The 26431-nt window shown below is 43.3% G+C and overlaps 1 protein-coding gene across 7 annotated transcripts in view; it reads right to left on the bottom strand.

Moving 5' to 3' along the window:
• UNC5D (unc-5 netrin receptor D) overlaps positions 1–26431 on the bottom strand; it is a 585082-nt gene that overhangs the window by 63730 nt on the left and 494921 nt on the right. For 4 of the 7 annotated variants that reach the window (XM_051833985.2, XM_051833990.2, XM_002709540.5 and 1 more), the window contains 3 exons: positions 14628–14813; positions 11038–11415; positions 6552–6636 (listed from right to left, as the gene is read on the bottom strand). In XM_051833985.2, the coding sequence (XP_051689945.1) occupies positions 6552–6636; positions 11038–11415; positions 14628–14813 (649 nt within the window). Of the gene's footprint in view, positions 1–6551; positions 6637–11037; positions 11416–14627; positions 14814–15522; positions 15538–26431 lie in introns of all 7 variants that reach the window. The other 3 variants (XM_051833981.2, XM_051833998.2, XM_051833975.2) reach the window with 2 other exon arrangements.

The following is a 26431-nucleotide window of genomic DNA, read 5'->3' as shown; positions in this document are numbered from 1 at the left end:
GGCCATCCTCCACTGCACTCCCGGGCCACAGCAGAGAGCTGGCCTGGAAGAGGGGCAACCGGGACAGAATCCGGCGCCCCGACTGGGACTAGAACCCGGTGTGCCGGCGCCGCAAGGTGGAGGATTAGCCTAGTGAGCCGCGGCGCCGGCCTGAGGATGATGTTTCAAGCCACCACCATCTCTGCTTTCCCAATTCTAACACCAACATGTACCCACAGTATCATTTCACAGTAAAAACTGGAAGACAAAAGGGGCTGAATTATCTCATTTGGGTTGAGCTCAAATTCCAAAACGTGTGTTCTGTAAATTCTTTAGTAGGGTGACATACAGCATTTCTAATGCTGGTCTATGTGTTTGGTCAGGGATATCCATACAACGGTGTAACCGACAAAAGAAATGAATGTTTGCCTTTGTTTTCATTTTATTGCTTCTCAGAAGAAAGCTCTGTATAATAATGTTCTGATCCAGTTCTCCACTCTCTGCCCACGGGTGGGGAGGGAGGGCTGCAAGGGGGAAAGGTCCGAGAGGAGCAGCAGGAAGCTTGGACTGCCTCTGCACTCTTCCTGCAATGTGTGTACATTCTGTCTGTGTGCAGAAGCCTGGACGTGAGATAGTTCACCCCAGCAGAGAGCTGGATCGGAAGTGGAGCAGCCGGGACTCGAACTGGCGCCCATATGGGATGCTGGCACTGGAGGTGATGGTTTTACCTGCCATGCCACAGCACCAGCCCCAAGAGATAGTTCATTTTTTATGGCCCCTCTTGACTACTTTAATTTTATTTTTAAAATGACTGAAATCTGGTTAAGTTGGAAAAGATGAAATTTTGCCCTACATACACTCAACCCCAAATGCAAACAAAGACTCCAAGTCTTGCAAAGTAAAATTTGAGAAGTGAGAGGTGGTGTTCCTGATCCTGGCTGGGTTCCTCCTCTGCCAGGGGGGGCCTTTAAGAAAGGAGGACTGTGGAGCAGCAGGTTAAAGCCCTGGCCTGAAGCACTGGCACCCCACATGGGCGCCGGTTCTAGTCCCGGCTACTCCTCTTCTGATCCAGCTCTCTGCTATGGCCTGGGAAAGCAGTAGAAGACGACCCAAGTCCTTGCACCCCTGCACCCACGTGGGAGACCTGGAAGAAGCTCCTGGCTCCTGGCTTCAGATCAGCTCAGCTCTGGCCATTGCGGTCATTTGGGGAGCGAACCAGCGGATGGAAGACCTCTCCATCTCTCTGACTCTACCTCTCTCTGTAACTCTTGCAAATAAATAAAATAAATCTATTTAAAAAAAGGAGGACTCATCCAGCATGGAGCCCAGGTGGAGCCAAAGGCTTCTCACCACCAAGAACTTGTGGCAGCTCCAACTTCATGCCGCCTCCTTTCTGTGGGGCTCCTCTAGTCCCTGGCCCCTTGACATCACTAAGTGTTCTCTACCTTGTGAGTGGGGTGGTTCTGCCTGTGGCTAGGCTGGTAGTGAGAAAGAAGTTCAGTTTCTCAGAGCCTTCTTTTTCCTGATTTTAAAAACTCACCACTAAAATGTTACAAAATCCATTTTCCTAAATCATCACAGAAGGGGTAGGCATTTGGCGTGGTGGTTAAGATGTTGCTTGGGATGCCGGCATCCCATCATGGAGTGCCCGAGTTTGAATCCTGTTAAAGTGCACCCTGGGAGGCTGTGGGAGATGCCTCATGCACTGAGATCTCTGCCACCCACATGGGAAACCTAGATTGAGTTTGTGGGTCCTAGCTTCAGCCTGGCCCAGTCCCAGTAGGCATCTGGCGCATGAACTACTGGATGAGAATTCTCTGTGTCTGTATTTCAAACAAATAAAACAAAAAAATTAAAAGTATCACAGAGATGAAATGAAGCAAATGTTTGGGAGAACCCTTGAATAGTGTATCCAAACAGATTTCTTTTCCAAGGATTCAAAGGCTGCTTTAAGCACACCACTGAATATACTACATGAGGGTACTTCAAACAGTTCACAGGAAATATAATTAAGATACGTTTATTTTGCTGCAAAACAAAATTGTTTTAAAATCCATGCATAAGAATTCTTCAAAAAGTTTGTGGAAAATGCACATTATGAAAACACTATGTTGGCCAGTGCTGTGGCTCAATAAGCTAATCCTCTGCCTGCTGCTCTGGCACACCAGGTTCTAGTCCCGGTCGGGGCGCCGGATTCTGTCCCGGTTGCCCCTCTTCCAGGCCAGCTCTCTGCTGTGGCCCCAGGAGGGCAGTGGAGGATAGCCCAGGTCCTTGGGCCCTGCACCCGCATGGGAGACCAGGAGAAGCACCTGGCTCCTGGCTTCGGATCAGCGCAGTGCATTGGCCACAGCGGCCATTGGAGGGTGAACCAATGGTAAAGGAAGACCTTTCTCTCTGTCTCTCTCTCATTGTCCACTCTGCTTGTTAAAAAAATAATAAATAATAAAAAAATAAAAAAATAAAACACCACGCATGGATTTCAAATTTTTTTGCACAAACATAGACTTATCTTTTAACTCTATTTTTCCTTAAAGGTTTTGACGTTTCTCTATTTAGAAAACCTCAACAGAAGTTCCTAAGCATCGTCACTAACTCAGGGTCAGACCGCAGGAGGGGGCTGGAAAAGATACATGAAGACACAGTTGGGCACATCTGAAAAGGTAAACAGAGCAGGGGTGTTGGAGGGAAAGTGAGTCCTGTCTTCCAGCTCTTTATAAGATGCATGATAAGTTTTTGCAAAATGTAGTTACCCCCACTGTGTGCTACACACCAGACATTACTATGAAGTGGTTCCTTTTCCTGGGAAGTATACAATGTCCTTTTGCAAGCTCACCAAGAAAACAAGTGGGCTCTCCAGTGACAGAGAGGGTGCCTATCACACAATGAGCACCACCCTCACTTAAAATCACCAAAACATCACAGTGGAACCAGCTGAGGTGATGCCAGCACGGGAGACTGCTTTGTGTCTTTGACTCATCCCACAGAGCCACGCCCTTGGGAATCTGGTGGAGAATTTGAACTAATTGCATCAGTTACAATTCCAGGGAATCATCACCCTGCTAGGTCAGGAATGGAACTTAGAAAGGGGCAACAGCCGTGTGTGGTGGCTGGGAAAATGGCGTGGATTTTAGCTTACACAGAAGATGCTACACTATTTTGTACACAGAAGTGCTGGAGGCTGAGTAAATCTAATTCCCACACCTATGAACTGACGGGGAGGGGACTGCGGTGGCTCTGGTGGCAAAGATGAAAGAAACAGAGCAATGCATTTCAGCTCTCCAGACTTTGAGGAAAATGGGCCTTTCGTCTAGCACAGTTCAGGGTGACAGCGGGACGGCACAAAATGAAAATGGGTTTTCAAGTGACATTACAAAGAAAAGATGACACAATGGCCTTTGCCTGATTAATCATGAGATTAAAAGCTGAAGAAGTCAGGTCTGGGCTGCCTCTTGGCAGGGATGGCAAAAATGCACGGCAGCTTAGAAAAAAGCAGAAAACACATTAGCTGTTTTTAGTGCCTGTGGAAGTACTGTGGTGCCCATGCAAAGAGAATGAGGATTGCAAAGAGAGCTAAATGGTCTCTAAGCAAGGGACTGGCCGTTTCCTTCAGAGATACAAGGGAACTTAAAAAAATTGTGGAAAATGGAATTAAAAAATGGGTTTATTTTGGTGCATTTTTTGAGTTTCATGTATGTTGAGGGGTCTTCAAAAAGGTCATAGAAAATGTGCATTATGCAAAGATGATCTCTGGACTTCAGATTTTTATACCAAAATCAATTTGTCTTTTAGTCCCATTTCCTCTGAACTTTCTGAAGTCCCCTTGTAGGATTGTGTGGGAGGGTTCCAGCTAGCTCAGCAGAAATGTGTCCTTCCTACAATTTTATTTTTCCCACATTATGATGGGAGAATGCTGCCTCACAGAGCGGAAGTCTTGGATAAGCTGTCCCTACTTTTGACAGCTTTCCTAGACAGCAGTAATGAACCCACACCTTGGACACACAGATAGGACAAACTGGCTAACTCAGAACTCGCAAGGTTAAAGTGCCACGGGGCAGGCCAACCAATCCTTTAGCTCTGACTAAACCTGAGATATTTCTTTCGCTTACTTTAAAATTGCAGGATGCACCCAGTGATCATTCTTTCCTGATGTTTTTGAGCCATTTGTGTTCCTCTATGCATGATGCCTTTTGGCACATTTTGGCCTTGACCTCTTAAGAGATGGCCTTAAGTAGAGATGAGAGGATTGAGGTTAAGTCATAAACAAGGTTACTTGGAAAATGTGAAACTGTCCTAGGTTGGTTCTCATGTAATGAGGTGGAGGATCCTGGGGAGTGGTTTGAGAGGAAGGAGGTGAACCAAAGCTCAGTGGATCAATTAGAATGAAGGGAAGTGGACGCAGAAGTCAGGGTGGGTAGGAGGCTGTGACCCAGGGAAGGAAGACAGGCTGGGTTCCATCCTTCATGGTCCCCGTCCATCTCCGGCATCTTCTGCATCAGAGGATCCAACCAATTCCAAGTGAAAATATTTGAAAAAATATTCCATCTGTACTGAACGTGCACAGACTTACCCCCTAAACAATACAGTGTGCCATTTACATTGTATCAGATATTGTAAATAATCTAAAGATATTATGTACAGGAGGATGTGTGTAAGGCAAATACAAACACAATGTTATTTCATAGACGGGACTTCAGCATCTGCAGATTTTGTTATCTGAGGGGATGCTGGAACCAATTCCCTGTAGATACAGAGTGATGACTATACTACGTGTAACTGACCATGACTTCAATTTCAAACAGGCGTGGCTTCTTAGGTAAACCAACCAAATGGATGAAAACAAACAAACAAATAAGAGCTGAGTTCCCTCCAGGGCACTCTACTTTTAGGTCTATGCAACTGATTGACCTAAGATTTTTTTTTTTTTTTTTTTTTTTTTGACAGGCAGAATGGACAGTGAGAGAGAGACAGAGAGAAAGGTCTTCCTTTGCCTTCCAATGGCCGCCACGGCTGGCACGTTGCAGCCCGTGCACCGCGCTGATCCGATGACAGGAGCCAGGTGATTCTCCTGGTCTCCCATGGGGTGCAGGGCCCAAGGACTTGGGCCATCCTCCACTGCACTCCCTGGCCACAGCAGAGAGCTGGCCTGGAAGAGGGGCAACCGGGACAGAATCTGGTGCCCTGACTGGGACTAGAACCCGGTGTGCTGGCGCCGCAAGGCGGAGGATTAGCCTAGTGAGCCACAGTGCCGGCCTGACCTAAGATTCTTAACATCTTCAACTTTGCTACAGCTTGCATTTCCCCCAAGTGCCAAGTAAAGTTCTTTGGACAGCAGCACTTGGTCAGGAATAAACAGGTGAAGAACATCAGTCCCAACACCGTCCAGTCTACGTCAGTGAAGCAAGAACCTCCCAACAATTGACTGGCAAAACTTCCCTTCTATTCCTCCCACACCCCGCACAGCAGGCAGCTAACACCACTGGGCACCAGCAAATCCTGTCACGGAAACAGCTATCGAAATCTGTGTACACCATCTGTTTCTCTGGCTGTTTTTCCTTCCAGTGTTTTCCTTTCATGTATTCTCTGCTAACAACGACAACAACAAAAAAAATCTATTCTAAACTAACCAAGATGTTATGACTAAAAATGCCAGGGGTATATATCCAGTTTATGAGAGAAATTGCTTTCTAAAGAGGAGCTGGGTTTTATCTTGTGGGGAGGAAGGCAACATTCCCACAAATACCATAGCTGAGCTAAGAAAACAACCAAACTACTTTCATTAAAGGAGTACGTGACAAGATTTGTATTTGTTCCTGTAATTGAATTTAATGCTGCTGAAATTTGTCAGACCTGAAAGCTATTGAAATCTAGGCCATATTTTTACACTGAGAAAAACTGCTAAAGAAATTGCTCACGGCCAGTAGACGGCAGGTCTTCTGCTGACCTCAAGAGGGCTGTGCGGGCTGGGTGTTTAGTGTAGTTGTTAAGATAGCTGTGTCTGACATCAGAGTGCCTGGGTTCAATTCCTGGCTCCTGACTCCAAATGCCTGCCACCTATGTGGGAGATTTTGATTGAGTTCCCAGTTCCCAGCTCAGTCCACCCCTATCCTGGCTGTGGTGGGTATTTGGGGAGTGACCCTGTGGATGGAAGTACTCCTTCTAGGCCTCTCAAACTGAAAAAATAAATAAATAAAAAAAAGGGGAGGGGGCACAAGTCGTGAGTCAATCATGGTCTGAGTTTGCATAATGTCTAGAACCAAAGACTGTGTCCAGGAATAACATTTTTTATTTGGGAGGAAGACTACGTGAAGCAGTGTTCACGCAGAGGCTCTGCTTACGACCTGCTAACCAATTCACAGTTTTCTCTTTGGTATCTCCTGTTTAGAAACCAGTGACTGCAACATGGGGGCCATGGGTGTTTTCCTCCTAGTCAATCGTTTCGCAATGGGTTGTACAGTATTTATAGAATCAAGTAGCTCACGATCTCACCTACACACCGCCACGCCTCATTATCTTAATAGCTTCGGATCTCCTGCAGAAGATCCATTAATGTGTCACCTTTCTCTGTCTCTCACCTGGGTTCACCTTGGTTGATGGACATATAAATCTCCCAAGAATTCTCCTCTGGGATGGCACCATGTGGTATTAGTAAGCTCACCCCTAAAACAGAAAATGCCAAGAGATTAGTCATTGATTTTCTAGTTATTCTGAAGTTCCTCACTTGAGCACCTTACAGATGCCCACATCAAAGACTCTTATAGCGATTATGTAAAACCCCAACCATGCAAGGTTTAAAAAACCCAATCACAGTGATGTAAGGAAATGCATGTTTTTCAACTGAGAACTAAAATTATTATTTTATTGAAAGACTGGATATCCTAAGTCTAGACACTAACAAGCAAATCTGAAAATACAAGTGACGACGCATTGGTTAATCTACTCCACAGTTAAAAAAATGTATCAGAGTACTTAAAAAATTCATAGAATAATGGAATTAAAATTTTATTTTGGCTCAAAGACATTTTGAAATCTATGAATAGTTTTTTCATAATATGCATTTTTTCCACGAACTTTTTGGAGACCTCTTGTATACATAAATTTCAAATTTTTTTTTTGCACTCCAATTATTTAATTCCATTTTCCATGAACTTTTGAAAATACCCTAATATTTCTCCATCATGTCTCCATCCATTGATTTCTTTAAAAAGTTACTTAGAATGATGGGTGAGCTGTCTTCTACCATGCTAGAATCTGAAATTGACCTACAAATTGTGAATCTGGAAGTAAATTGAGGGTGGCACTCAGTGGACAATCAAATCTCATCAAGAAAGTAAAGTAAATAAGATCATCTGATAAACTTAGGAAACTTATAGGTCATTGTGAAACCAATAAGATCTTAAATTTGCAAACAGAAGTTAGAAAGGTACTTTCACCATATTCGTGTCAGTGTCAAATTAAAAAAAAAAAAAAAAGCACTCAGCAGCTGTTTCCCATAAAATCATATGTGGTAGGGGGCCAGGCACAGAAAACCTCATTGTACTGCATTTTAAATGTCTCATCTTTGTTCCTGAATGCTGCAGAGAAAATATTTCACTGCGTCTAAGACAGAAGAGTCTAGAGATGACAGGGATTTTATTTAATGTACCTGCTTGTTTACAGAAAGAAATGAAATAAGGAAGCGGCAAAATCTTTAGAAAATGAAATCGCTGGGCATCTTCCCATTCCTTGAATACCACAGCTCTCACCTTCTCCCTTTCGTCAGAGTTAATGTGATCACACAGAAGGCTTTCAGGTTGCTGACGATAATTTAAATGCAGAGATGCAGACTTTACTAATAACCTTCTATGTGTCTCTTAGCAGCTATAGAGTGGAGCCATGCAAGACTCATTGCAGGACAAGTTGCTAGTGATTCACATTTATGAGCGTTACTCAGTAACGTGCTACTTATCATCAGTATCTTTCACGGGCACTAAGAGTGAGGCACATTTCAATCTTGCTTACAGTTTCTTAGCGAGGAGATCCATTTGTATTCTGGCCCTTACTTCCCAGAGTAGCAAAACTGTAACTGCCATACTTAGGGAACTCCAATCAGGCTCCTTGCATTGTCTGTTCTTCCTGAAATGCACTGCCAAAAGCAGTGTCGTCCAGTGGACCCCTCCCTGCTGCTGAATTCAACTTGTAACACAGAATATCCGGTGTGTTTGGATGTCAGCCTGAATACAGACATGCCCTAGACATTCTGTCTCCTCTCTGTGTTTGACCTTGCACTTTCTCTTTGCTGTTTCTGTGTTGAGCTCCCTGGGCTGTGAAGATGACAGAAACATGGAGCCCTTAGTCTTCAGTAGACTGTTGTCAAGCAATGATGCCATTTGACGTAAATAATACTTGGCCTAGAGCAGGAGCACACAGTACACATATGATCATGAATACATGAATGAGCTTCAAAATTTTCAGTGAAAAAAGTCAGTTTCTGAGACACGATATTGTTTGGAGATCATCACAGCCTGATGGCCTAATTCCAGATCAAAAGAGAAGAAATATGTGTGAAGATACCTGAGAAAGCTGTTTGTGGAGCAGATCACATCTCGTTCTTTTCAAGTCGGCTTAACTCCCTGATGTTTAGATCGAAACATTATTCATAATACTCCTCAACTGGACTTGAATCCGTAGGATCACTGGAGCTTTAAACTAATTTTCTCTTTTACAATCATAAATTGCATAATCTTAAAAGTATGTTTCCCTTCACCTACCTAAACATGCAATTTGTATGTCGAGACTGAATGCAGTCAAATGCAAAGGCAAGGGTCATGAGGGGTGGCAGTACTGATGGCAAGTTATATATTATGAAGCAGGAGAGGCACTGTGGGAAACCTTTACGCTAAGAATCCCTTAAAGGAATATCCATTTTCCATATGTCATTCACTTGTTATCCCTGATTACAATAAAATATACTTCCCCTCAAACTCCACCTGCTACTCTGACAGCCTTTAATTTGACACGATAACAGAACCACCTGTCTGAGTTTCCTGTTTCATATCTTACATAATAAATGATTTCTAGAGTGTGGAGAATGCTAAAACTTTGAGAAATCATTGCTAGGCACCCAGTAATAATTTGGGATGCATGGTTTAAAAGAAACAAAATTTCTGTGCCTTGCTTTCTTTACACTTGAGTTCCCAGGGCATATTTTGCATTCGTATTCTGCAAGTAACTGAGCATATGTTTCAATTTTCCAACATTTATTTTTCCTCAAACCCCTTCTCAATGAACAGCTTTAGAACTGTCCAGTGCTCCTTATCCAAGGAGCCTTGAAAATGGCCCCTTCACAGAGGAAGTATTTGGGAAACCCCATAGGGCCACCAGCACTTTTAGTTTTTAACATGAGTACCTCTCAAATCAGGAATGAAGAAAAATATAAATCTCTGGTTCATCGGGATTTCATCTCCTTTCTTTCATGAATTGTAAACAAACGTAGTCAATGAATGGGTTGACTTTGGTACCCCCTCAACATGGATGTTAATATGCACAAAAACAAACTATAAAACAAGGGTATGGGAAGAGAGACAAGGGGTACTTACTCAACCAACAACTACTGAGGGCCTCTTAGGTGCCTAGCATGAACTAGAAAGAGGAGCTCACACACACACATACACACACTATAACACAACACAGAACTTTATATGATTTGCTGTGTAAATCCTATTCTTTGAGAAATCAGGGAATGCATTTTTTTATCTCTCCTTTTCCAGGAAAATTTATGGATTTTTACAGGATAGGTAACTGGTAAACATGGCTGACTCACTGAGTCTCCTACCTGCCAGGTACCAATGGGAAGCATTAGATCATACACAGCCACCATATCGACCCAGTCACACACATTTGAACAAAGGTGCTTATCACATTCTAAACACTGACTAAGAAAGACTTAGAGAAGTGGAAGCTTAGAAAACAAAATCATTATTAGGGCTGTATTACAGGGATATTTGCAAGCGATAACATACAGATTGAAGTGGAGTTTTCAAGGAAGGGACTCATGTAGCAGAGAACAAGACAAAATTCACCAACTTACGATGAAGTTCAGTTTCCAGTGACTAAGATCAGACTGGTCTGGCACCGATTGCATTTGATGAGACAGAATGCTTTCTTGGAGAGTTTGGTTAGTTCCATGCTAGAGAGAAATCTGTTAAGACCCTAATGGCAATGGCCCTGACTCAATGCTGATCTGTCATCTACTCACACATTCAGATCAAGTGGCCTTTTTCACACTCAGCAGACAACAAAGAACTGCCTGATTCAGCTCACCACCTAAATCTCATTGCTTAAAATTCAGAGGATAAATCGACCTCTTTTGCCATCCACTTAGGTGGCAACTCAGAAGACTAAATCCACAGACAGGATATAATTTTAAAGGAAATCTGGGCTGGACAGCTTAAGGATTCTGTCAAAACATTCTCTTCCAACCAAAATGATGAGTAAAGGAAACACCTAAGAATTAAGTATACTTGTGACATATCCCTCAAATTGAAGTTAGAATTCAAAAGAGCAACTCCACAATGAATCTCATCACTGCTTCACATCAAATAAAATTACTAGCAAAATCCGTAGACTCAGAGGTCACTTGGGATAAAATCTGACCCTGAGCATCATTTCACTAAATTAGTACATTAAATTAGAAAAGTAGTAGATAGTAAAGGATAAATCAGGTGTGAGTATAACCATGGTACCTATCAATCATGTCAAAGAATGTTTTCAAGGATTCCTGGTCACGTTCTAGATAAATATCGCAAAGGTACCATGCAAACCTTTTAAGCAAATAAGACTATCAACTCTCTAACAGCACATCACATGGAGTGTTGACTCTCCAAGGACATGGAGAATGCAAATCTCAGTGCTAACTCTGGTTTGCTGAGTAAATCAGGTTGCTGGAGCCTCAGTGTTTACCGCTCTGACGAGGAGATGGCAAATATCATAAGACAAATCTGACAGGATGCAACTGCATGAACACAAAGTGGTTACACACACTGGGAGATACACACACACACACACACACACACCACCCACCTGTGTTGGGCATGACTAAGCGCCCTCCTAAATGGCCAAAGACACCCGTTGTCCTCAGTTCCGTTCTTGTGGGGAGAGATGACAGGTTTTGGATGTAGGGAGCTTTGTTTCTGGGATGCATTGTAGTAAAGCTCCGGTTGTTTCCATGGGGAAAAGTCCCCGGATGATTCTTGCCATGGTAGTCGGCTCTCTCTGACACACCTAGGGAGACCATGAATGAGCTCTGGACTTTGACTTTGATGTCTGACAAAGGGTTGAAGAGTGAGGATTCCGTCATGAGTTCCTTGTCCAGAGGATCCTGTAGACAGATGGGACCACTGTATGTCCTGCTTACGGTCAGATCTGGTTGCATGGCAGAATTCAAGAGCAGAGAGTTACCTGGGAAAAGAAAAGGGACTTGTTGCTTGGAAACTAAAGGCACCTCAGTAACCCCTTGGCTTCGGCCTCTACCAAGAGCCCAACCACCTGTGTGCTTGGCAGCTCCTCCAATCAGAGCCACCTCTTCAGGCTCACCCTAAGGAAATGGAACGGCTGTCAGAAGTCTTGGAATTCCAGAGTCTTGGACTCAGGAGGTCCAGCCTGCACCATCCATTCTCTGAATGCAGATGACTTAAAATCTGAGATCTTTACAAGTTCTCTGTTTAAAACAGGCAACTAACTCAGGTATTGCTGTTTTTAATATGATTATTTTAATGGGTATTGAAATCCTATCTGGAGCAAAAAAAAAAAAAAAATCATATCTGCTCCTTTAAATGGCATGGGCGGACACAGCGTGGTGACTAGGTAGGCAGTGCTGTTTACAACACGAGCTGAGCTGGTTCCCGCACATTTCATCTTGGAACTCATGGCCACATCTGGGGCCGGGGGAAGAAACAATGCACTCTCAGAGCAAAAGGGCGTGAGGGGTCTTATGAATCACTCTAAGTCTCAGTAGCCCATTTGCTCTTGTTAAACATCTGTCACTCAGAAGGAAAGCAGGCACTCCACGGGAACAGTGAGGGCCTCAGGTCCTACAAGGGGAGCAGCTTAGAATGGCTTCTTTCCTATCTCACCACAAATGAAGACAAAAAGAAGAAAAAAACACAATCTTTCTAAAAACCTGAGACATCGGACTCTGTCATCTGTTGGGGCTCACCAATTTTTTCCAAGCCAGATATTAAAAAGAAATGTGGTGATATTTCCTTGTGATGAAGTAATCTCATTTATTAGTAACTAACAAAATAACCTCAGTCGCAAACCTCCCACCCATATCAGTCCATCAACGTGACATCTCAAATTGAAATTCAAGCCATTTTAAACAAGCTTCCTTTGGGGCCTGACAAAAGGTGATGGCATGATAGTTTTGAAAATGTCACAATTCTAGGCTGCATCGGATTAGCTTCTATTGTTCCGTTTTCATGATTTGTTGCAATGCCAGTAAGAAATCTCTAAATCTGGCTTTTTCCATTCCTTGTTTTTGATGCTCCCAGATTCTAGAACCAGAGAGAGAAATACACAAGTGAGATGAAAGATCACCGTGGACCTAGAGCTCCTTGATGATGGTTTTTTTCCACGCTTGGAGCTGTTGTGCCAAGACAAAGGAATAATCAATCAGCTGTGCTTCTTAAAGGACTCACTAAGCTCCACAGGTTATGACCTTACTCTTGTTTATGGTCTTCCCGGGCAAGAAGAGGAATGTACAGTGCATTCCACACCTGAGGAGAATCTGGAACAGGAGTTTCCGTAGAGACTGCAAAAATCATACCCCATGTTTCCTGGCTCAGCTCTCACCTTCTGAAGTTTAATTTTTGGCCACTCTTAAAAGACTGTCCAAGCTTTCGGGAAGGGAAGCAAAGAAGCAAAAATACTTCCTGCAGTTAGCACATCAGTAGAAAATACCTGGTTCTAAAAGTACGTCCATCTGATAGAGTCCAAAGTTGGAGAAAGTTGGCTGTCAGTCACCCACCCCTATCATTCCAATCTTCTCTTTGGAAAACCTTCCTCAAGTCCCTGGGCTGCCCCAAGAACCACATTCTGCTGAAAGACCTCACTGTTCACTTCCCTGGGGCAATCGATTCATTGTTCTAAGACAGTCGAGGTGAACACCATACGGCCACCCGTGTCAGTAGCGGCATCACCATGACTATAAGGGAGGCTCACAGCTATTGGAGGCCCGAAATGTAAGCCAAAATGGTCAACTAAGTTTGGCAAAGCTATCCATTCTCTTAGAGATTCACAATACATATAGGTTCCAAGAAGCCCTTGTAAGGAGACGTGTGTAAGCTTACGAAAGTCTGCATTCTGCCTATCCCAGCCCTGGCTTTCCCAGGCATTTGGGAAGTGAGCCAGCAGATGGTAGAGTACTCTTATGCACTTTCTATCTTCCTCTTATATCTGCTTCTCAAATAAAAAAACTTAAGGCTCAGAGAAGGTCAATGGTTAACTAGATTAAAAAGCAGTTTTGGACTCAACATGACTGACTTCAAAGTCTATGGACTTACACCCAAAACTGTCTTTCCTCAGGATGCATTTCCTGAGATTTTTAAATGTTCTGCTCTAAAGTATTCATATCCTATAATTTGAAGGAAATATATTTCCAGTTAGTTATGTAGTATAAAAATCAGTTCTTCATTACATATATTTCTAATTAAATCACATATACTAAGCCATGTATCTACATTTAGGGGACGTCTGAAGCCTAACAGAGGTGCCCAGAAGTAAACAGTGGGAAGAAGATTCTCATCCCTGTTGGCCACCTCACTGTTCATTTTCAGAACATGCTTGGGTTTCCATTTCAGGAGCCTATATGTCAATCCCAGCCAAGTACCTGATCTGTGTTATGGGATCACTGACATCCAAAAAACAATAATAAAAATAACAATGCAGCTGATGAAGACACAGATTGAAACATCATCTCTAAAGAGAGATGGCTTCATTTGTTCTAAAATGAAAGCCACATGTGTCTCACCCCACCCCACAATCAGGAATACTTTGGGTTCGTAGAAGAGAATAAAATGTCTCTCTGCTTTGCGAATGAGTATTGCTATAGCTTGATGGGACAGATTTCCATTCTCCCACAACAAACGGTGGCTTGGACTGACAATGTTGAAGGTCACTTAGGCTAGATGCGTATTTTTTTTTTCAAACTGTCCCATCATATACCCTCCTTTTACTTATTTAAGTTAAAAGCAACAACAACAACAAAAATTCTGCTCCATAAGTAGGATAATACGTACTCTTGGCAGGTTGTGATATAGGATTTGGTCCTCAGTCTTGAATACTGAGTGTTTTAGTTAACTTAAAGAGTCTTCTTAACATAGGAAGTTGAATAACTTGAGGTGTAATAACTGGCTAAGCTCATGCTCTATCCAGGAAGGAGACACCTCATTTAAAATATTGGTAGTGGTACGCAGAGGTCCATTTGTCCTCAGTAGCCAAGGACCTAAGCCGACCACTTCTTCAAGTCTGGTCTCCTCATACGTGCAGACAGTTTGGCAGCGGCTCCCAGGGCCCAGAGCTACCTTCACACAGGGCCCAGGAGAACAGCGGGGTTCCTGTGCGAGCGTAGTCTATGGTCCTGGGGATGAGGTGTGGGGACCTACGCCGCTGACCTTGACGGACTGTTTTGAAGTTGAAGGTCTGGAAGCCACCTGTCAATGCAGAAGAGTCAATGACGTCCACGCCGTAGTCACTCTGGCTCCGTCTGTAGAGGGTGACCCCAACAACCAGGACAGCAACGGCCACGACGGCAGCACCCAAGCCCGAGTACAGAGCGATGTCGCTGGCATTCTCAATGCCTGAAAGACACAAGAGAAGTCCTAAATGGCCAACATGGGCACAAAGCCAAAGCACCCTCCCTTGTCCCCACAAGACACAAAATGAATGCTATTGGATTTTGGAGCTAATGCTCAAAGAAAATGACATATGTAGCCAGCCACAGGTTGTATGCTGCTTCACACGATAATGCCTTATATCAATCAAAGCGATGCTAGTCAAATATCTCAACTGCATTAAGGTAGCTTACCATATAAAAGGCTCTTGCAGAAAATCGATTTTGTAAAGAAAATATTTTTCTAGTCAAAACAGACGACTCCTTATTTTAGAAAGTCATATTTATCTGAGAAGTATATTTATTTCCATTGAGGGGAAGAGAGCCCCACATTCAACGACAGAGTATGGGTGAACTGTTCCGTGTCTGTATGACCTGGGCACATGCATTTTCAGAGAGTGGTCTAGGACAGGAAGGTCACACAGAGTCCACGAGGCAACAGAGAGAAGACCAGAGCAACAGGAATTTTAGCTTTGGCACAAAACCATTTAGATTCAGAGAACACTGACAACAGCAGTCTGGGGATGTGCAACCAATAGGGCAGAATTTTTGGGTGATAGTCCCAGGTGTGGCGCTGTCCATGGTAAATCTTTTCTGACACCATTCGGTGCTAGGCTCTAGGTTTTATTGTGGCTGAGGACTTGTCTCTAAGGGGGCACATGCTGTTTCTCCCATACCTCTCCTACTCCATCCTATTGGATGCATGAGCAAAGCAAAAATACAAGCGTTAGTTTGAATTTAGAATGTTGGGTGTCCCCCCGCCCCCCAAGAGATGCTGTAGCTGCTTCCCCTTCTTTTCTTAGATGCACATGAGGGTGTGGTTCATTCCTGAAAATTCCTAACGACTACTGCAATTCAGCATAAGCGATTTATACAAAACAACATCAACTTAAAAGAGGTGTAATCTTGGAAAGTATGTGGAAATGGAAGGTGGCGTGTGCTAACTACATAATTAATCTTCCTACAGATTATGTGGTAAGTACACTTAATGGGTCCAAAAGTAATTACGATGTCACCCTGTGTTGGGCTGCGAGGATAAAATAAACCCATCATATATTTACCTTGTAATTGCACAGCACTTATATGCATTCATTGCACCCTAATATGGTACTTATGTTATCAAACGAGTAATACTAACCACACAAGTAAAGTGAATTTATTTTCAACAAAGTTAGTGGACTGTAAAATAAGGTGCTACCAAATTAAAGAGTGAACAAGGAAATCAAGCAGAACTAGTTCAGCAGGATAGTAAACATGTACAAATAATGTGCAAAGGTGAGCACAACAGTGAAAAAGCCCCCCAATATCTGCAAAGTCAGAGGTTTATCAGAACATTTGAATAACAGAACTTTGTGAAGGGTATTGAGCAAGAGGCTGTGAGTATGATCTCAGTTCCGACTTCATGATGGTCCAAGTGGGAGAGGGAGAGGTAGGGAGACCTCCTTCCCCGACCCCACCAGAAGCTTATGTACTATCACTACTGTCTACCTCGGAGCTCCCATGGCTGCGGAGCCTCCACCTGCCTCCACCCCCAGAAGTTTCCGGGAGAGCACAATGACATCCTGAGCAGAGGGAGGGCACAAGCACAGCAGATGCACCAGGCTGGGATGTGCGGAGCAGCGAGAGCTCTGGATTGAAACCAATTAGCCTCATCCCCCCGCACTCTCTCCAGTTCCTTGGGCATTGCTGACTGATGACACCATCACCTTAAAAGGTGTATCTGGGGAGAACACACCTGCTCAGCAAATGAGCACACACAGAGAAACAGCCTGGCAGCATACCCAATGCAGCTGCTCTGGTGCTGAGCTGGCAAAGCAAAGACAAAGACTTTGTTAGTCTCCAAAACACTCAACCAGGAACTTCTGGAAGCCAGGACGATGGCCAGGGTGAAATGCTTGGCTTAAGAATGGACATCACTGGACGTGAATATTCTAAGACAAAACTGAGTAGCAGGGACAAGTCATGGTTTCCCCCCAAGATTCGCATGTTGCCCTTTATGTTTCCAAGTTATAACTTCCTAGACAACCAGAATTCTCATTCTTCCTGCAGCCACAAATCTTGTTTTCAGGTAAGGACCTCACATATGCCTTCTGACCTAGATATAAATGTTTTATATGATTCAGTGGGCTTCTCTCTCGGGGACACTTGCAGCCTCTATTTGGTTGACATCAAGGGAACATTTGCAGGCTCTATTTAGATTGTGATTCTAAATTACAGATTTTTGAAATGAGTAGAAAGACCCTGGGGTAAAGTGGGAAAAAAAGAGACTGGTATGGCTCACACTGACGTTGGCTGGGACTACCTGATCTAAAGCCAGGAGCCAGCAGAGAGGGGCTGCTATTCAAAGAGAAGCAGAGTGGAATGTATTTTACAAGGAAAATCTGTACTGGGAATTACAAAGTTCAGGACATATTAGTTTCACCAATTCAACAAGCATTTGTTGAGGGCCAACCACAGATGCACTCACATATGGCCCACATTCTCAGTGATTTCTCACTGGAAAGACAAAGCAAGGAGCAGATCCTGGTTCCACGAGCGGCTACAGAGGTACCAACAAGTACGGAAAGCCACATCTTGCATCTTAAGAGATCCACTCTCAAATGCCCTTACCCACAACTCAAATTCTTACAAAGACAGCCTACTATGCTGCTTTCTTCTTTCTCCTCTTTCTCCCCTCTGTTTGTTGGTGAGTACTTCTCTTCCTTCTCTTTTCAGCTCTCTGCCCCACCATTTTCTAATCGCTCTTTCCAATAAGGATTTCTGCACATTCCCAAAAGTTTTAGTTTATGTTCAGGACTGGCTCCTCAAGCACTTGAGGTTGAGTTTCACATTTTCTACCCTGGCTTCATAGAAGAAGGGCAGCTGTTTGTCTGTGGGCACCCAGGCACTCCTCAAGGCCTGGTGGCTTTCTCTACATTGACCCCTGTTCAATGGTAACTCATCAATGGTAATTCATTTACTTGTTAGGTGGATGCTTGCTAGCAAAAGGTGCTGAGTGAGGGTCAGTGAAGAAGTTTGTGACACCTGAAGTAGTTCGTGGAAAGTTGGAATTAAGAGATAAGCTTACCTAGATGCAAAACAAAACAAAACAAAAAGTTGAAATCCACGCATGGCTCTTTCATAATGTACTTTTCCCATGGACTTTCTGGAGACCCCATGTATATATGAGTTTCAACAATTTTGCACCAAAATAAACTTTTAATGTTTATTTGAGAAAGAGAGAGATTGAGATCCTTTTTCCTCTGCTGGTTCACTCCCCAAATGCCCACAACAGCTGGGGCTGGGCCAGGCAAGCCAGGAACCCAGAATCCCATCCAGGTTTTCCACTCGAGTGGCAGGGCCCCATTCTCTTAGCCTCTCTCTCATTCTTCCCAGGCACAATGACCGGAAGCTGGATTGGAAGCATTGTAGCCAGAACTCAAACCAGGCACTCTGATGTGGCATGTGAGTATTTCAAGCAGTGGCTTAACCCCCTGCACCAAACACACCCCAGAAAGTAAGTTTTTAGTTCCAGTTTTCGACTTACCTTTTGAAATACCTGTGTATAGTCCCAGTCCACTAAGCATCTTGGCCCTCTGCCTCTGCACACACATCAGGGGCCAGCATATCCTCCTTCCCCCAGGAAAGGTCCAGACAACACCGCCAATCTACAATCTCACCAACTCTTACATCTCTTGTGGCTCCTCGCACTCATTTAGGATTATACCTTTTATTAATTATCTGAATGCCAGTGAGGTGATTTTCTCTGCCTAACTGCTGTAAACTCTTCAAAAGCAATTATACCTCCATAATTTCCCTCAGAAGCTTGCAAATCATTGTGCACACCTATTGATTACTTGATTGTCTGGATTCCAATTGCAGGAAGAGAAGAATGAAAAAAAGCAGAGTCTTAGGTTGATTGTAAGACTCCTGACCTCTTCTGCATTTGAATCCACACATACACTTGTTTATGCCTGCCCTCCCTCTCACATTCATACAGTGCGGCTGCTTTGTTTGGCCTAAGTAATTTTTGAACTGAAGCATGGACTAAGCAGACTGTTCCCTTTTCTGTGAGTGAAAGATACTTCTTTTTTCTGTTTCAGAAAATAAGTTTTCCATGTTGACAGGTTACTGATGTCCTTCCTGTTTTCTTCATCATTTCTTTCTTTTATACAGGAGTTATAACAGCTTTTGGCAAAAGCTTGGAAGGAGCCAACATGTGCTAAGAAACACTGTGTGGAATCTACAGGTGTTAAAAAAAAACCAGGAGTGTTGGCCAACCCATGAAGATGTTGAGTAAGACTACTCCATCCCATGTCAAGAGTGCCTGGGTTTGATTTGGCTCCTGACTGCAGCTTTCTGCTATTGTAGACCCTTAGAGACAGCCGTAATGGTCCAAGCAATTAACTCCTCCCACCCACATAGGAGAGACCTGGATTGGGTTCCCAGTTCCCAGTTTTTAAAAATTATTGAAGATTTATCTATCTGAAAGTCTGAGTTATTGAGAGGGAGAGAGAGAGATTTTCCATCTACTCGTTCACTTCTCAGATGGCTGCAATGGCCATGGCCGGGCCAGGCTGAAGTCAGGAGCTTTGTCCAGGTTTCCCAAGTGGGTGGCAGGCAAACAGGTCATCTGCTGCTGCTTTGCTGAGGCCATTAGCAGAGCCAGCTGCCAGCTTTGACCTCAGCCCAGCCTCAGCTGTTGTGGGCATCTGAGGAGTGAATCAGTAAATAGAAGCTCACTGTGTGTATGTGTCTTTCAAACAAAACACCCAAGGAACTGAGTGAGCAACTTCTTATATCCCGAGTGCTCAGAAACTATTGAGAAATGTGCTCGTTGCTAGAAAGGACGGACAAAAGGCTACAAAGATTAATAGGGAGGTGGAAATAAGGACCTTGGGAAGGAACTGTTTATGGGTTCATTTGGTCTGAAGAAAAGAGAGCTGTAAAGTGACTTGGGTGATCTGGAGCGCATGTAGGGTTTGGTTAAGAAAAGAACAGTCTCATGATGGGTACTCAATGGCTGTTCATTTATGACACAGCTGCTAACCAGTTCTCTGCCATCTCTAACAAGGACTTCAAAGGCAGACCTGGCCTTTTATTACAGCAAGTGGGACTCGGGTTAGATGTTAAAATGACCTTTCCTCCAATGGGGCTTGTTAAAAAACTGAACTGCATTTCTGAAGGAGACTGTGAAATCGCCTGAGTTTCCCTGAAAAAAAAAAAAAAAAACAAAACAAACAAACAAAAAAAACAGTAGGACTTAACAATAGTAGACTGTGATTATTTTATTTTACTTTTGTGGTCCAAGCTGGTAAGAAGGACTAAATGACCTTTCAAAGCCCCTTTGAACTTCACAGTCTGTGTGCAGGTATTAACAAGTTTGCTGGCTTTTTGAATCATAATCACATCTAGTCTCTAGTCGTTTATGTTAACCAGTGTCCCCAGAGGACTCGATAAAAGGGCTGTTTACAGGGGTTGCCCTTCTTCCCTTTGCAGGTGAAAGGCAAAGGAATGCCACTTCCTCCTGGAATTCTAACTCCCTTCCTGTGGCAGGGACTTAACTATCCATAGGATTGCAATAGTTTTTGCATGACTCAAAGATGCTACAGAGAATTAGCAGAGTGGCACAACAAGTACCTTTCAAGACGTGACATCCTTTCCTACCTCCTACTAGCTAGTGACCATTGTGCCTATTTCAGAATAGACGGCAAACTGGGATTGTTAAATACACAGGAGGCAGTGAATGACAAGGCACCCACATGATAAACTCTCACAAGGAGAGGCCTGGCAGAACAGAGCCAATGGAACACAAAGCACTCTGCTGCTGAGCTGGAGTCCCACCACAAGCCAGCGAAGGGCCATCCTTGGAAGTACTCTGAGACCAGGCTGGGCTGTGGCTGCTGAATTACCTGCCAGACTATTGCATCGCACTGATACAGCTGACATTATTGTTAGAGCTGATTATACAATGCTGTCATGGAGAAGCAAAACATTTTTAACATATCAGAAAATAGCCTTTAAATGGCCAGTCATGGTCAACTGTGTTGGCCAATTTCAATTATGTCTGAAATTCTTGGAATCGCTTAAGCCATAAACCAATCAACATCTCAACCATTACGATTTCCTGTCCTCCAAAATCTCATCATTGGTATGATAGTTGTTCTACTGTTGGAACCCATGACAACAGCTGCAAAGTCTTAAACAGTGCTTGATATACACAAGGCACCGTTCTAATACTCCTCACATACTAACTCATTTTAATCTTTCCAACAATCTTGGGAAAGTTTTCCCATTCATATGTGTACACTGAGGCAAGAAAATAGCTCACCTTGCACAAAGTTTCATGGTTGATAAGTAGCAGAGCTGGAAATAAAACCCAAGCTCGAGCATCAATGCTTTTGATCACTCCCTACACAGCGGTTAACCTCTCTCTTCCCAATCACCTTGCCTGACTCCCTGTCACATGAGAAACTCAACAACTCATGTGGTTCTCAGCACTACAGATGTGATCTCATTATCAGGAAAACTCTATGATATGAGGGCACTTACAACAATTCCTGGTAAAGGAAATTAAAAAAAAATGGTGCAAAAAAACTTGAAATTTATTTGCAACATGCCTTTTTCCATGAACTTTGGAAGTATCCTCTTATTCTTACCTTGTAGCTGATGACATAGGTTCAGGTGAGCAGCTGCTTCCCATAAGGTTTGAACACAGCCCTCTTCACTCCCAATCTGCCCAACCAAGACGCTGCAAAACTCCAAATCTCTTCTCTATTTTTCCACACCTGCCTCAGGTTCACTTGCCCTTTTGGAGGAAGCCATAAACTATCCTATTTTTGATGGTATTATCAAAAAAATGTTTCCTGGGGCAAGCATTTAGTACAGTGGCTTAAGTCACCACTTAGAAGACCTGCACCCCTTATAGAAATGCCTGGTTTCTCTCTGTGTGTGTCTTCTCTCTATAACTCTTTCAAATAAATAAATACATCTTCGAAAGGAAGAAAGAAATGACTAGTTCAAGTCCCTGCTGTTCTGTTTCTGATCCGGGTCTCTGCTAATGCACACCGTGGGAGGCAGCAGCAGATGACTCAAGTACTCGGGACTCTGCCATCCACGTAGGAGTCCTGTCTGGACCTGGATTCAACCTGCTTCAGGCCTGGCTGTTGTGCCCATTTGGGGAGCGAACCAGCAGATGGAGAGACAGACACAGATCCTCCAACTCTATCTCTCCACTTCTCAAATAAAAATAAATAAAAATTAACAAAATGGTTCCTTGCATCTCAATAATTACTTTATTCATATTCTATGACCATACAACATGTCATCACAGCAGCTACCCTAAATTTTGTTCCCTGTCTTCAAGACCCCTGCTTCTTGCCAGCCCTCTTTTTTGTTGCAAACAGAGGCTATTCTACATGAGCTGGCTCCTCTGTAACTGAAATCCCTCTGTTCCTTCAGACATTTTCTTTTCCTTTTCTCTACTCCCTGAAGAGCTGCTCCTCTTCTGTGTCAGGCCAGCTCTGATCCAGCCCTTTGCTGCCTCCATGGGGACCTGGCCTCATTCCTTATTCTCTTTCAATCTTGCATCTTTACATTTTCCCTCCACATCCGAGCCTTGCCCTCCACCCACAAACATAGTCTAGTCACTCTAATCAGCTCCTCTGAAGCCCTTCCCTCAAGTGACTTTCTGATAAGCTTCTAGCAGAGGCCACAATTTTACATTCTTTGTTTAAAAGACCTTCAAGCAATTTTTTTAAACGCTAAACACTTCTTAATGTGTTCCATGAACTTTTCTGCTAGTTAACCCTTGTCACTGTTAATAAAATAAACGGAGTGAGTTTATGTCCAACATCAGGAAAGTCTTTTAAGAAGTACAAAAAGTGACATTATGCGAAGAAATCTTTTTCCCAACTATTTCTCCATAAGTAACCACTCTTGATAGTACCTTGAGTCCTCTCAGAAAAAAAATGCAAATGTTCTTGTTTTTCTTTCTTTAAACGCTCCATTTATACTTGCTTTACTATACTTTCCTTTGAAAGTTTTTTAAAAAAATCATTTAACAGAGACAAAGAGCTCTCATCCATTGGTTCCCTCCCCAAATGCCTGCAATAGCTTAAAGCTGGGTTAAACCTAAGCTAGGAACTCAATCTGCCATACAGGTGGCAGGTACAAAATTACTTGATCCACCACTGCTGCCTCCTGGGCCTGTATTAGCAGGAAGCTGGAGTCAGGAGCTGGAGCCATGCATTGATATTGAACTCAGGCACTAATATAGGACATGGGTGTCTTAACTAGCATCCTTATAGTTGGACTAATTGCCCACCCCGTACTCTCATCAAAGAACATGAAAGGGTACATCAAAAATTTCACAGAAAATATAATTAGAAGATGTTTATTTCTGTGCAAAACAAATTTGAAACCCATGCCTATGATGGAAAAATCCATAAAAATCATACCATGAAAAATCTATGCATCAGTTTCAAACTTTCTTGCACAAAAGTAAAGTTATCCTTTGCTCTCCTTTTCAGTGAACCCGACATTCCCTTGTTTGTGTCTACTTCACTCCTTTGTGCCACTGCCTAGCCACAGCCATGCTGCATGATCACTGTATGGATCTGAGTACTGCCCTTCCCAGTCTTTCTCTGCCTGAATCACTGCTCCTATTTGCAGTGGCATCCCCAGGGAGGCTCCTTGTCTTACCCGGTGCCACTGCTCTGCATGAACAGACAAGAGGAGCTAACCCTGCTCTAAAAATCCTGCTGTGTCTATCTGATTTCCCTGGTTCTCTGACCTGCTTGTTACTTACTGCTCAGTAACTACCCTTCATCCTCCTAGTTCTAAACACAGGCTTTAACATTCCATTCTTGGCCCTCTTTCCTTCCCCTCTTCTCATCTAATTGGATAATCACTCACAGGCAGACAGTGCCAACTGCTCCCTGGATCCCAAACAGTCTCAGATTAACATCTCCTGCCTCATCTCCTCTCTAAAGATCTGATCGCGTATTTCCATCCTGCTTACTGGACAAAAACACCTGCATCTCTTGCTACTTCTTAAATTTGTTATGTGGCTTATGGATTGGTCATCCCTACCTCCTCACATGTTTTCTTCTCCTAAATTTTCTTCTGGCAGTTACACAAGACTTGACAACAAAGAGTCACCAACGGTTCTCTTGTCACGGACTCCTTCCCTAAACCAATCTCATACCTCACTGATTGCATTTCCAGTGCCTGCTTGCGCATTAGTTTCAGTGGGAGACACTGCTTGATACCCCTACGGGATGGTCTCCTCTGCCTAGCGTCACATCCCCAGTCATGGATCACGCAGTTTAACCATGGACTGCAACAGCACTGCCACGCAGCGACTCACTGGGAGGCACGGGGTCTATTTTGAGGTGGACTTATCCTACAGCTCAAGATACTGCATGTTTTGCCCTCCCTACATTTCAACAGCTTTAAACCCAGATCTAGCTACATGGATCACATCCCTGGTCAAACCCAGTACTTAGCTTTTCCAGTGGACCTTGTACTTCTGCAGGATTAAACACACAAACAAACACAAACTAGACTCAGATTTTTCACTCTTACTGAGTGGTTCTCTCCTTCCAAATCTGCTTAATTGCAACCATTTTTCTAAATTTGGTAATCAAGGTCACTTATTTTATAGGCTATTTCCTGATAGAATACATTCAGAGGTGTTTTAGTTTACATTTTTTTGGAAGGTTAACACATTTAGCAAATAAAAATATAAGGTGCATAGCTAAATCTAAATTTTGTATCAAACATGAATAACTTTAGCAAAAATAATACTCAAAGTATATTCTTTTCTTATCTGAAATTCAAAGCTGATTGAAGGCCTTGTATTTCATCTGACAATTCCACCTTGGAACTGGTGGAACAAAACTGTGCTTTTGCCTAACAGGGACACAAGTTGACATAGTCAAAAAGAACAGGATTTAAACTCTAGCACTCATAAAATTACTCTATTTAATTTCCTATTTTGAAAACTAAAGACATAAACTATGGTTTACGAAAAGCAGGAGAGATGGGATTGTAAATTAATTTTGAATACTGGCCCAGGCTATTCGGACGCTGAAGAACATCCCGGTCTATCATTTGGCTGTTCTGTCTGTATGGTTCCCAGGTACTTAATGAGAAAAATCCCGCCATGTCCATCAAGGGGCAAAGTTAGGGAAATCACTGAAAATGGTAGTAAGAAATGGCATACACTTATGAGGGGATTAAAAAATAGGTAATAAGACTGAAAATGGTAAGAAAATTACAAATGTTGCACACATATATGGGTTGAATGGATTCACAGTAGGAATGACGCTGAAGAACAAAGCAGGTCACGCAATTTGTGGAAAACGATGTATTTCTGTAATTGAAAATAATCAGCAGGAGAGAAGGAAAATTGATGGACGAAATAGGAAAAAAGAAAGTGTTTTGGAGAGTGGTTGGCAGATCAGCATCAACGTCAGGCCCAGTTTCAGCTTAGGTGAGCCCCGCGTTCTGTGGAGAATTTAAAGGAATAACTCCAAGACTCAGAAAATCCTGTGGGTGTCTCCAGGTGCTGAGTCCTCACAGGCTGGCAGAGAATGTCCAAGGTGGCAGGGCACCTGTGTCTTCTGAGGAGCTGCCTTCTTGGTGGGGATCCTTACGGATCGGGATCAATATCATTCTACTCTGGATACAACCAACGCATTGGAGGAAAGGACACAGGACCAGAATTTTCTTCAATGAGGAGGAGCCAATTCTCTGGCTTTAAGGACACATTCAGGCCATGCTTAGGTGCACATCATTTCAACGTGCATACATTTTGGTCTTTAAACTAATGCCTACACAGAGTAGGTGATTTTTAAAAACTGACTCTTATTAACAATTCTTTTATCTACTTGAAAGAGCAATAAAGAAAGATTTTTTTAAAGATTTATTTGTTTATTTTGAAAGTTACACAGAGAGAGGAGAGGCAGAGAGACAGAGGTCTTCCTTCCTCTGGTTCACTCCCCAATTGACTGTAATGGCTGGAGCTGAGCCAATCCAAAGCCAGGAGCCAGGAGCTTCTTCCAGGTCTCCCATGCAGGTGCAGGGGCCCAAGGACTTGGGCCGTCTTCTGCTTCCCCAGGCCATAGCGGAGAGCCGGATCAGAAGTGGAGCAGCCAGGTCTTGTACCGGCGCCCATATGGGATGCCGGCACTCAGGCCAGGGCATTAACCTGCTGTGCCACAGTGCCAGCCCAAAGAAAGATTTTTTTTTTTTGTCTTATTGGTTCATTCTCCAGTTGCCTAGAACAAGCAGGTCTAGACCAGGCTGAAGCTAAAATCCTGGATCTCATCCATGTCAGGGCCCACAACACTTAAAGGGAAATCCACTGCCTCCCAGAATGCATTAGTAGGAAGACGGATTGGAAGCAGTGGAGTCAGCATGTGGCATCTACACTGAATGTTGAAAACAGAATCAGCTAACCAGATGCAGTATTAGGTGGAGTGAAAGAGTTTTCAGGAAGAAGAAATCCATAATATTATGTGTCAAAATGGGCATGGGGCATTCAGTGAACAAAGCAGTTCTGTTTGGCAGAAGAATATAGCAATGAGGAGAGCAAGGAAG

This window comes from Oryctolagus cuniculus, chromosome 2, assembly GCF_964237555.1.
Source record: "Oryctolagus cuniculus chromosome 2, mOryCun1.1, whole genome shotgun sequence".
Classification (NCBI taxonomy): domain Eukaryota; kingdom Metazoa; phylum Chordata; class Mammalia; order Lagomorpha; family Leporidae; genus Oryctolagus; species Oryctolagus cuniculus.
This window is presented reverse-complemented; position numbering and strand designations above follow the sequence as displayed.